The sequence below is a fragment of the Podarcis bocagei genome (assembly GCF_964188305.1).
Source record: "Podarcis bocagei genome assembly, chromosome: 13".
In the NCBI taxonomy this organism is placed as follows: Eukaryota; Metazoa; Chordata; class Lepidosauria; order Squamata; family Lacertidae; genus Podarcis; species Podarcis bocagei.
In genome coordinates, this window is record NC_138138.1 from 45041780 (window position 1) to 45054917 (window position 13138).

Genomic DNA, 13138 nt, shown 5'->3' on the forward strand with positions numbered 1-13138 from the left:
TATCACTTAATTTCCAAAATCTTTCAAACGAGTTGCTGGAATCATACTTTTCTGAATCGTGCAATTTCTTAACATTCATACAATTTATATTGTTTTTTGTTTTTAAACTTTTTCCAATCCTCTTCCATTGTTTCTTCTCCCAAATCTCGGATTCTGCCAGTCATTTCGGCCAGTTCCATATAGTCCATCAATTGCGTCTGCCACTCTTCCAGTGTGGGCAAATCTTGTGTCTTCCAATGTTTTGCAATAAGTATTCTTGCTGCTGTAGTCGCATACATAAAAAAAGTTCTGTCCTTCTGTAACACTTTCTGGCCGACAATGCCCAAGAGGAAGGCCTCTGGTTTCTTAGTAAAGGTATATTTAAATACCTTTTTTAACTCATTATAGATTGTTTCCCAGAAGGCCTTCACTCTTGGACAAGTCCACCAGAGGTGAAAGAATGTCCCTTCAGCCTCCTTACATTTCCAACATTTATTATCAGACAGGTGATATATTTTTGCAAGCTTGACTGGGGTCATGTACCACCTATATATAATTTTCATAATATTTTCCTTCAAGGCATTACATGCCGTGAATTTCATTCCGGTGGTCCATAACCTTTCCCAGTCCTCAAACATGATGTTATACCCAATATCCTGAGCCCATTTTATCATGGCTGATTTAACAGTCTCATCCTGAGTATTCCATTTAAGCAGCAAGTTATACATTTTTGAAAGTACCTTAGTCTTTGGTTCTAACAATTCTGTCTCTAATTTCGATTTTTCCACCTGGAATCCTATTTTTTTGTCCAAATTAAAAACCTCTTTAATTTGAGCGTAATGTAACCAATCTCGCACCTTATTCTTCAATTTCTCCAAACTCTGCAACCTCCAGTTGTCTCCGATTTTTTCTATTATTTCCCAATATTTCGGCCAATTGGCCTCCATATTGAGTCTTTTCTGGGCCTTGGCCTCCATTGGTGATAACCACCTTGGGGTCTTATTTTCTAATAAGTCTTTGTACTTTATCCAGACCATAAATATTGCTTTCCTGACAATATGGTTTTTGAACACTTTATGAACTTTTACCTTGTCGTACCACAAATATGCATGCCATCCAAAAGCGTTGTTAAACCCTTCCAGATCTAGGACATCAGTGTTTTCTAAGAGTAACCAATCCTTCATCCAGCAGAAAGCTGCAGCTTCATAATATAACCTTAAGTCCGGCAGGGCAAATCCCCCTCTTTCCTTTGCATCAGTTAAGATTTTAAATTTTATTCTGGGCTTTTTGCCCTGCCAGACAAACTTAGAAACGTCTTTCTGCCACTTTCCAAAACATTCCACTCTGTCCACAATCTGTAGGGTTTGAAACAAAAATAACATCTTTGGCAATACATTCATCTTTATAGCTGCAATTCGACCCAACAAGGAAAGTTTTAATCTTGACCAAATTTCTAAGTCCTTTTTAATTTCTAACCAGCATTTTTCATAATTATCTTTAAATAAGTTCAAATTTTTCGCAGTCAGGTTAACCCCTAGGTATTTCACTTTTTTAACCACATTTAAGTCTGTCTCTTTCTGAAACCTTTCTGATTCCAAAGGTGTTAAATTTTTCTCCAAAACCTTAGTTTATTGCTTATTCAATTTGAATCCCGCCACCCGACCAAACTCCTGAATCAATTCCAAAACTCTTTTCGTACTAGATTCCGGCTCATGTAATGTTAAAACCAGGTCATCTGCAAAAGCTTTAAGTTTATACTGTTTCACCCCGACCTGTATTCCTTCCACCAGCCGGTCCTCCCTAATCATGTTTAAAAGCACCTCCAGGACTGAAATAAATAGCAAAGGGGATATAGGGCAACCTTGTCGTGTTCCAGTGTTCGAGAGCCAGTGTGGTGTAGTGGTTAAGAGCGGTAGTCACGTAATCTGGGGAACCGGGTTCGCGTCTCCGCTCCTCCACATGCAGCTGCTGGGTGACCTTGGGCCAGTCACACTTCTTTGAAGTCTCTCAGCCCCACTCACCTCACAGAGTGTTTGTTGTGGGGGAGGAAGGGAAAGGAGAATGTTAGCCGCTTTGAGACTCCTGAAGGGGAGTGAAAGGCGGGATATCAAATCCAAACTCTTCTTCTTCTTCCTTTTTTGCAATGTTTAGTTTCAATGTAGATCTTAAATATATATTGTGTAGCTAAACGTGCTTGGTATCCTGTCCAAGTGGACAAGTTGCCTCATTGGGGTTTTTGGGGTTTTCTTTAAAGGCAATATTTTATTCTATAGATTTCGGGTCTTCTGTCATGTCCCTCACCACTATCACAGAGTTCATCTTGGTTGGACTAACCAGTCACCGCAAGACACAGATTCTACTCTTTGTGGTCATCCTCATCATCTACTCCCTCACCATTATGGGGAACCTAGTGATCATTATGCTTGTGTGGGCTGACTCTTCCCTCCACACGCCCATGTACTTTTTCCTGACAAACCTTTCAGGCCTGGAGATCTGTTATGTCACCAGCACCTTGCCTCAAATGTTAGCTCACCTCCTTTCTGGCAATGGGACCATCTCCTTTGCCCATTGTGCTATCCAGATGTACATTGCACTGGGCATGGGCGGCACGGAATGCCTTCTCCTAGCTGCCGTGGCCTGTGACCGCTACCTGGCCATCTGCCACCCCCTGCTGTACACCACTACCATGGGCAGGTGGCGTCAATTGCAGCTTACCTTAGTCTGCTGGATGGGTGGCTTCCTCCTGGGTTCGATAAACGTGGCCTGCACCTTCAGGCTCCCCTTTTGCGGTCCAAACCACATCAACCACTTCTTCTGTGAGCTGCCCGTGGTGTTGAAACTTGCATGTGCTGACACACACGTTACACAAGCCATTCTTTTCGTTGCATCTGTGCTGGCCCTGCTAATTCCAGTTTCTGTTATCCTAACATCTTACAGACTCATTCTCTCCTCAGTGTTGCGAATGCGGTCAACTGCCCGACGGCACAAGGCCTTCTCCACCTGCGCCTCTCACCTGGTGGTGGTCACCTTGTTCTATGGCACTCTCATGATCCCCCAGTCAGGGTCAGCTCCTGACCGGGACAAGCAAATTGCAGTCTTTTATGTTGTGGTCACTCCCTTGCTCAACCCCATCATTTATACTCTGCGGAATAAGGATGTTCATGGGGCAGCAGCCAAGGTGCTGGGAAGATGGAGCTTTGAGCAGCGAAACTAAATGTTGCCTGTAATATGAATGGGGTGGCTCAAGTGTTGGTATTCACCACATAGTTACACAAACAGGTGGCAGATATTTCTCCCTCCCCCACCCCCTAAGCAGTGGTTAGACCTTTGTTAACCTCTCACATTGATTTTAAATGATTAAATTGAATTAGCTCCTCCAAATTTTGAGTGGTCCATATACCTTATGGGGACTTCTGTCCATGGAATTTGAATTTTTATTCTCCAGCGATGTGAGCAATTCATATATCTAGATATGGGAATTCTCTATGGGAATTCCACCCCACCCCATTATGTCCTTTTGATTATTATTATTTTGGTATGTGGTATCAAATCCATTCTGACTGTTGTAATTTTATTTTATAACCCTCAAATTTGGCAAAATAATTTAAGTAAATTTAAAGCAATTTCAAATGGCTTACCAGGATCCTTTAGTATTAATACATCATTTTCACATACACTTCCACCCCAAGAGTTTTGTGTTATTTTCTAATTGCTTCTGCAGGTGGATTTGGTGAGAAGCCAGACAGTACCGGAAACCATGGGAATCCTTGCTTTGTGCCTCACAGACATAGCTCCAACTGAGAATTGTACAACTGCAGAGTTGGGAGAGTCCCAAAAGGCTCATTTAGTCCAAACCTCTGCAATGCAGGAATTATAGCTAAAGAATGGCCATCCAACCTATGTCTGAAAACCATCAATGAAGGATAGTCCACAACCTTACTTCTCTGATAGTACCTTATTTATGCAGCTTGTAGCAGTTAGATCAGAATAAATCAGCTTAACCCACAAGATTAAGAACTGTAGAATTCAGAACACTTACACTATCAGCATTCTAAATTGTGCAAGGAGTCTTTGCGCATGGACCTTTGGAATCCAACATGTAGCAGGCGGTGGGACCAGGCAATGGGGAGTGACGGGGGGGGCACAGGATTAGCCAATAAAGAAGTACCAAAATTCTTAAATAGACACCAAAATTAATCTTCCCCCATTCTTCACTGTCATCAATAAACTGTTGGCTATGGAAGGCTATAGCTTCTGCTCTGCACCAGAAGTCCCAGGTTCAATCCCATATATTTTCAGCTGTGACTGGGAATGTCCCTGTTCTGAAATTCTGGAGATCTGTCACCGCTCAGCATAGACAGACTTGACCTAGATGGACCACTGGTCTAACTCACTATAAGACAGGTCCCCGTATTCCTATGAGAATACATTGCATCACAAAAGCTAAGTAAAAGGTAAAACCTGTGGATGTGCATTCAGATATACCCAGTTTGCATGCATTCAAATAATAGAATGAGGAATGTATTTTGTTTCGTTTTTTAGATTAGAATGCATAGAACTCTATGTTGAATCCAGCATTATCTTTCCATATTTCTATGCTAAGAGCTTGAATCCCCATGAGGTTCAGGACATAAACAGCTATTCATGGCACAGAGAAAGGCACCAAGGGAGTCCCTGCGGTGTAGTTGATTCATCTTAATGAATCTCAAGCAACAGAAAAACAATGCAAAAAATCCTAGAGACAATAAAAATGATGCTGTGCTGTCTAGCTTTTAATGTTGGGATTAGGCAGGCAGTTGGGCAAACCAGGTTGTGGTGAACCTCACCTTAGAAGGCATTGGAACTTGGTTGGAGAATCATCCACAATCTGGTAAAGCAAGACAAAGTTGTCTGTTGAACTGATGACACCCAAGTAAAGAGGGTTGACTGGATGAGGCAAAAAATTAGATATAAGACCTGTGTAATCATGCTTTACTTATCTTAACCCTGATTGCACATTATGGGTGAAATTCAATTAACTTTTATTCTGAGTACCTATATTGATATTAATGAACATAGCCAAGGTAGGCTCATGGGTTTCCATAGGTCAACTGAGAGTCAACAAAAAACTAAAACAGCACCAATGTTGGGCTGTTAACTCTAATGTGAACTCATGATTTAGACTATATTTATAAACCAAGGTTTGCATGAACCTGGTTTAAGCATTGCATGTTAATTGGTTGACACAATTTTATTGCCTTGGAAGGTTACAAGCAGACGGAGCATGTGTCACCCAATTCATGCCTTGTAGAAAGTTTTGCTTTTGTTTGAAATGAGACAAGTATGCACACACAGCATTGGATTGGTTGGTTTGGGGATTAACTGACATTGTGATGTGTAACACATGGCTTTCCTTAGACTCACTGTTGCCCTTTCTCTGTAGGGAAGAGGTTAGGATGGGGGACGAGAACTTTACTTCGATCAAATATTTTGTATTGGTGGGACTGTCAAATGACCGAAGGACACAGATTCTACTCTTTGTGGTGGTCTTCATCATCTACTCCCTCACCATTATGGGGAACCTGGTGATCATCATCCTTGTCCGACTTGACTCTTCCCTCCACACACCCATGTATTTCTTCCTGACACACCTGTCAAGCCTGGAGATCTGTTTTGTCACCAGCACTTTGCCCCAGATGTTGGCTCACCTCCTATCTGGAAACGGAGTCATTTCTTTCACCCACTGCACTCTCCAGATGTATATTTCGTTGTCCCTAGGTGGTACCGAATGCCTTCTTCTCAGTGCCATGGCCTATGACCGCTACTTGGCTATCTGCCACCCTCTATTATATGCTAGCATCATGGGCTGGGGGTGCCAAGTCCTGCTTACTTCTCTCTGTTGGGCAGGCGGCTTCCTCCTAGGTTCTATAAATGCAGGTAGCACCATTCGCCTCCCCTTCTGCGGCCCCAACCACATCAACCACTTCTTTTGTGAGCTCCCGATAGTGCTGAAGCTTTCATGTGCTGACACGCACCTCACAGAGGCTTTCATATTCGTGGCATCCGTACTATTGCTTATAATTCCTCTGACGATTATCCTTATATCCTATGGGCTTGTTCTCTCCTCAGTATTGCAAATGAAATCCGCCACTGGACTGCGCAAGGCCTTCTCCACATGTGGCTCCCACCTGATTGTGGTCACCTTGTTCTATAGCACTGTCATCTCTATGTACATGATTCCACGGTCGGGTTCAACTTCTGATCGTGACAAGAAAATTGCTGTCTTTTACATTGTGGTCACCCCTTTGCTTAATCCTATCATTTACACTCTGCGAAACAAGGATATTCATGGTGCAGCAGCCAAGGTTCTGAGAAGACTGGCCATTTTGCAAGAGTTGAGAGTTGCCTACTAGAATGAATAATGTGCAAATGCTGCCCAAACATTATGTATGTTGTAGCTGAAAACACTGCCAGCATTAAGATAAATTCAACAGTGTGCACAAGTTTTGATGGATGCAATAATGGAATACTGAATAATAATAATAATAATAATAATAATAATAATAATAATAATAATAATAATAAATTATTTATACCCCTCCCTCCCCAGCCAAGACTAGGCTCAGGAGGCTAATACCCGATATAAAAACAAATTTATTGAAATACAACTTAAAAACAAGATTAAAATACAACATTAAAACATTAAAATTCAGCTTCATTTCAATGGAAACTCAAATCAAACACCTTTTTGGGGATGAAAACGTCAAATCTTCACCTAGGCTAACTATCCAGACTGCTCCTACATGGGCCAGAAAAAGCCAGGGAAGTCCCCAAATAGGAGTTCCATCACAGGAGGAGAAAGGAAAAAGGAAGAGGGGGAGGGAATGGTATCGTTTTTTAAAAATATGCAGGGATTTATGATATGTAAAATGAGCCATGAGAAAGGAAATCATTGACGTAAGGATGTAAAACGAGTATTTTAAATTGTAAAACAGAAAGCTGAATAAAATTATATACAAAAAACCCAACATTTCACGTGTTGTTGTTGGTTTGCATTGTCTTTTTTCCAATTTATTTTTTAATTAATTTTCCAAATTATTTAAACATTTTTTTAAAAAATCCTGTTCCAAACATATGACCATCATCTCCTCTCATAGCCACATCATTTCTTATTTAGAGTCCAGTTGACATCCTTCACTTGCCATTAAACCATTCTTCCAGCTGGCTGCTTTTTTCACCTTACAGACAGCACCTCTGTTACATGTTATAAATAATGCTTTTCACATGTGTAGTCCTTCATATACATTATTATCCCGGACCTGGTGTGCTGGGAGAGTTAATTGCTATCTTCCATTGTTCAGTTCTTTGCAGTCTTTTTCTGGATGGTACAAGGTCACATTCGATTCCTCCCGCTGTTTACAGTATGAGCTGCAGCTGTAAATAACTGACAGAGTGAATATCCAAACTCCACCATGAAAATTCCACTCTGGAGTTCTTCCTCAGCACACAGTTAAAAACAAGATCTTTTCTCAAATTCAGCCTCTTTGCCAGATCTGTTCAGCAGCAGTTCATACTTTTTAAACAGTATTTCTCCAACAGCACGCCTAGTCCAGCCCAGGAATAATTTTAAATAAAGTCCATTCAGCCCCAGTCAAAGGTGGAGGGCATACTAAAGGTAAAGGTAAAGGTACCCCTGCCCGTATGGGCCAGTCGTGTCCGACTCTAGGGTTGTGCGCCCATCTCACTTAAGAGGCCAGGGGCCAGCGCTGTCCGGAGACACTTCCAGGTCACGTGGCCAGCGTGACAAAGCTGCTCTGGCGAGCCGGCACCAGCGCAGCACACGCAAACGTGTTTACCTTCCCACTATAAAGCGGTATCTATTTATCTACTTGCACTTAGGGTGCTTTCGAACTGCTAGGTGGGCAGGAGCTGGGACCGAACGACGGGAGCTCACCCCGCCACGGGGATTCGAACCACCGACCATGCAATCGGCAAGCCCTAGGCACTGAGGTTTTACCCACAGCGCCACCCGCGTCGGAGGGCATACTAAAACCTTGTTAAATTCATTGTTGCGCATAAATCAAAAGCCTTCCCCCTCTTCTCTGAAATAAGAAACAGAATAACAGGAGAGGACAGGAAAAAAGGAAGCCATCTGAAAACCATAAGAAAGCATAAAACACAAAGCACCTTGTCCTTCCCCTTCCTTTCCTGTCTGTTGTAAGGATTCTCAAGCTTCAAGGAAAACATTCAGATACCTTCAAGGAGCCAAGCCCAGTCCTTTCGACAGCTGACTGATTGCAGCCTATTTGCATATGTTGGTTCAGGAGCGCCTCTTGATTAATGCCAATTGTCCAAATTATGGAGCAACCAACCACAAATCATGCCAGAGACAGAAGCTCGTCCATGGGAGGGACACATTCCCAGGTCGTACCCGCTCTGCCTTTCAAGTTGGCAGACACAGGCTTGAGCGATGCAGTGGGATGCAGTGAGCTCCCCAGACCCCACTCAGGCACCTGCAGGCCTACTTCACCAGCCTTAAAGTGTGATGCAACATCCTCCTTGCTTTATATTGCTGTACACAACTGATATTTTGCAAGAAAGCTGCAAATAAGTCTTTTAAAATCAACACATAATATGGAATCCTGATATAGGGTTGTTTTCAAACCACATTCGCAGTTCTATACCTACTTTGTTCACCTCTGATGGTGGGTGCAGTATCATTTTCTACATTACCAGTGTTTTGGGTATGAATGCCAATACAGTGGTACCTCGGGTTACATACGCTTCAGGTTACAGACTCCGCTAACCCAGAAATATTACCTCGGGTTAAGAACTTTGCTTCAGGATGAGAACAGAAATCGTGCTCCGGCGGCGTGGCAGCAGTAAGAGGCCCCGTTAGCTAAAGTGGTGCTTCAGGTTAAGAACAGTTTCAGGTTAGGAACGGATCTCCGGAACGAATTAAGTACTTAACCCGAGGTACCACTGTAATTATTTATGCAAAATGTTGCCTCCCATGAACATGAGGGAGCTATTGATCAGCTTGTGGAAAATCCAGCTCTTGCAGGAATCTACATCTTTTTTGTGTGGAAGGGAAACTGTGGAGGGGGGGATATAAACCCTAAAGGAACCTGACATGGAGAGAGCATGCTCAGTTTTCACAGACTACTGAGTATTTTTTGGTGGCAGGAGAGAAAAGATTAGGTGGAATGGAGTATTCTAGTAGAGCACATGTCATAGCTAGGTTACTAGAATACTCCATTCCATTCATTTCTTGGAAAATCTTTCCCTTGTGTCTTGTTAATCGCTATGTCAAAAGTTTCAGGCCCAAGTGGCTGAAGGTAAAGGTGAAGAATTGTTAATGAGCTGAGGGGCCAGAGAGACAAAAGAAATTGGAGCAGATCCAGTGTGGGAGATTCACAGTCTTTATTAACTTAATGAATCACCATGCCTTTGTAAAATGGCAGGGAGAAATCATTCGCCACTGCTGTCTCTGTTTTAAACCTGAGAAGAGTTAGGTAGTGGAATAAGCTAGGCTGTGATTAACCCTCATTTTGGAAGACTTGCTGGGGCAGCATCCAAGAAAAACACTGACCATATATATATTCTTTCCTCCATAATTGATTAAGTTGTCTCAATCGCTTGCCTCAGGAGAAGCTGGATTTTTGCAGGGCTGAATGACTGATTGGCCAGGCCCTTGAGCTGGCTAGTAAGCCACCTCATGTTCCCCACATTCTCCACTTCCCCAAGACAATGTAAATGTGCAAATGAGAGGTGGGGGGAATCTTTATTGCTAAAGTGCTCAATGAACATTTACTCAGATAACCATAACAAGCACTTGTGTGCATAGAGAGAAGACTATTGGAAGTATCTCAGAGAAGAGATGCAAGCAGCTGCCGTTCCAGAATCTGTGTTTCTGTAAAAGAGAGAAGGCAGGGAGAGGCAGATCTTACTCCAAAGCAAGAGCCCTTTCTTTGGCTCTCGTTCGTCTGCATGCAGCCCCAGCTGAGTAAGATTGTCTTCCATAAACATGGTTTTAACGATGAGTCCGTAAGTGACTGTGGAGGCCAATTCTGGATCCATATGTCCTTCCACAGTGGGGACATTGGTTTCCGGGTGGGAGTTGATCACGGTGTGGATTTGCCAAGTGTACCTTCCTTTTGGCATGTTTCTCCCTTGCGTCCTGAGTTTGAGTGTCTTCAAAGCCCATTAACCACCATTCATCCTCCAACCGCCTACAGACACTCACATAGGACATTCATTGGTTCTGTTTTAAAGGAAAGGTAGAACTGGGTATCATCTGTAAAAGAGAGAAGGCAGAGAGAGGCAGATCTAACTCCAAAACAAGAATCCTTTCACTGGCTCTTGTTTCTTTGTTCATCTTCATGCAGCCTCTGCGAGGGAAACCGGACGCTGCATGCAGCTTTCTTATCAAGTCACCAGTATTACAGTGAACTTCCCTGCCGGTTTCTTTTTGTTGTTGTTTTTGCAGCCCTCAAGAGAAAACTATTCAGCTTTCATATGCCTTAAGAAAACACTGCTGCAAGAGAAATTTCTTAACAGCTGCTGGTGAACCCTGTGCAGCATACAAAGGTCAGATAATATTGAGTAATTTGTAAGTCAATTGGTGGTGGGGTGGGGAGGAAACTCCTAACGTTTGTTGGCACTATCCATTCTTGAAAAGTTACTCTGCTGTATGCAGAGAACTGTATGTAGTTTTGGGTCTGTAGTTTCTTCTTTAAAGGGGTTCCTCTTTCTTTTTTCTTTCTTTTTTAAATTTCTCAAAGGCATCACTCTGAAATTCATTTATGCTGTGTTTGGGAGAACAGCAGCCATGAAGACTGGTCAGTTAGTTGAGTATTTCTATTGTTTTATTTTTCCTCCCACTTGGTTAGTCTTAATGTTGTTCTTGTAGAACTTATCTAAGAGGAGGTTGGGGACAAAACTAGAATCAGTTGGTCTCCTATTCCTGGTCCCCCTGCCGTCTACCTTATTAGACCAAATCACCACTACTATGAATGAGGAACCATTTTCTTTCCACTCATACTCTTCCACATAGCCTAAATAGACCCTCAAAGAAAATAAAACCCTCATGTGTTTCTTTATCATCTCATTTGCACAGTTCTTTTCATAAAAATATAAAATAAATAAATCCCAGGGCAGTTCTTGCAACCATATACCACAAAAAAATAACAAATGCACAGAACTAAAGTCAACGTATCAGCGGGGTGTTGATGTCATTAAACAAGATGGTGTCCCAGCACTATGATTCCTGTAACACAGGCACCCACCAAACTCAGCCCTCCACATGTTTTGGGACTACAACTCCCATCATTCCTAGCTAACCGGACCAGTGGTCAGGGATGATGGGAATTGTAATCCCAAAACATTGGGGATGCCTGCTCTAACATAAACAAGTAAATAAAACCATGAACATCAAGAAATATATACTTGTATATAAATTTATACAGCATTTATTGTAAGAAAACCCAAAATGGTTTACAAAAAAAATTAAAACAAAAAAATTATCTATACTTCAATAGATTGTTAAATAAATAATAAACAAGCTGTTCTCACAATCACAATGACTGAAAGATACGCAGTAGTGAAAGGAAATTTCGATTAATGGGAAACTAAAGACACTTGCTGAGATATTTTATAAAATGAAATTGAGGTTCATGGTTGGTTCATGGTTTGACCCCAGTCTTGTAGGGCCCCAAACAAAGCTATACTTATGGTTCTCAGATAATTTCTCTGGTCTCCCCTGTTGCCCTTTCTCTGCAGGAAGGAGATAAGGATGGGGGAAGAAAACGTCACTTTTGTGAAAGAGTTCATATTGGTGGGATTCTCCAGTGATCGAAGGACACAGATTCTTCTCTTTGTGGTAGTCCTCATCATATACTCCCTGACCATTTTGGGGAACCTGTTGATCATCTTGCTTGTGTGGGTTGAGTCTTCACTTCACATACCAATGTACTTCTTCTTGAGCAACTTAGCAGGCCTAGAGATCTGCTATGTCACCACAACCTTGCCCCAAACGATGGCAAGCCTCATGTCTGGCAATGGAGCCATCTCCTTCACCCGTTGTATGGCACAGATGTACATCACATTGTTCCTTGGATCCTGTGAATGCCTTCTTCTAGGTGTAATGGCCTATGATCGCTACCTAGCTATCTGTCATCCTCTAATATATACTAGTGTCATGGGCTGGTGGCGACAATTTCTGCTTGCCTCAGTCACTTGGGTTGGTGGCTTCCTCCTTGGGTCTCTAATGGTTGGCAGTGCCACTTCTCTCTACTTCTGTGGCCCAAACCGTGTTGACCACTTCATCTGTGAGATGGCAATGGTGATTAAACTTTCATGCACTGACACCTACATTACAGAGGCCGCCATCTTTTTGGCAGCTTCACTTGGGGTCATACTTCCTCTTTCAATTATCATGACCTCCTATGGGTTTGTTATCTCCTCAGTATTGAAAATGAGGTCAACTGCTGGATGGCGCAAGGCCTTCTCCACGTGTGGCTCCCATCTGATTGTGGTCACCTTGTTCTATGGCACTGTCATCTCTATGTACTTGATTCCCCGGTCGGGTTCAACTTCTGATCGTGACAAGAAAATTGCCATTTTCTACCTTGTAGTCACCCCTCTGCTCAACCCTATCATTTATACTCTTCGGAACAAAGATATCCATGATGCAATAGCCAAGGTGTTGCAAAGACTGGACATTAAGCAAAAGAGTTGATCATTGCCTACTAGTATGAATAATATGGAAATGTTGCTTGAGCATCAGGTTTTGGCACAGGAGATACATATCTCCTGGGACATGGAGCTGTCTCTTTGTCAATGACCAGGAGCTGTTTCTGGAGCAGGAGCTTCTAAGAAAGTTGTAGAGCAAGTTTATGCCATTGATTTATTTATTCTATGCCAAATTTTTCCTCCAAAGAAGTCAAGGTGGCATAGATGGTTCTTTCATTCCCCATTCAGAACAACTCAGCATCCTCTGCAGAGCACCATATTGTCTTCCCATGCCCTAAAGGACCAACCCAAGAAAACTCTAGACAGCATGGAACTCTTAGGCCAGGAAAAAGCAAGGAGAACCGAACAGCTTCTGTCCTCAGTGCCAACTCCTCGACTTGCTAGTCCTTTCATGGGTCATTGTTCACAGCCAAATCTTGATAACGTC

The 13138-nt window shown here is 42.4% G+C and overlaps 2 protein-coding genes across 2 annotated transcripts; both read left to right on the plus strand.

Annotated features, from left to right (window-relative positions):
• Positions 1-2269: 2269 nt before the first annotated feature.
• Positions 2270-3193, plus strand: LOC308570733 (olfactory receptor 2D3-like; the record flags this gene model as incomplete). Its single annotated transcript, XM_081165649.1, has 1 exon — positions 2270-3193. One exon carries the CDS (start codon positions 2270-2272, stop codon positions 3191-3193), a length of 924 nt encoding a protein of 307 aa, XP_081021775.1.
• Positions 3194-5387: 2194 nt separating this feature from the next.
• On the plus strand, positions 5388-12697 carry LOC308570734 (olfactory receptor 2D2-like; the record flags this gene model as incomplete). The annotated part of the gene is made up of 3 exons (XM_081165650.1): positions 5388-6352; positions 11740-12041; positions 12426-12697. The coding sequence occupies exons 1-3, from the start codon at positions 5415-5417 to the stop codon at positions 12695-12697; spliced, it is 1512 nt and encodes a 503-aa protein (XP_081021776.1). The 5' UTR covers positions 5388-5414.
• Between the last annotated feature and the right edge of the window lie 441 nt (positions 12698-13138).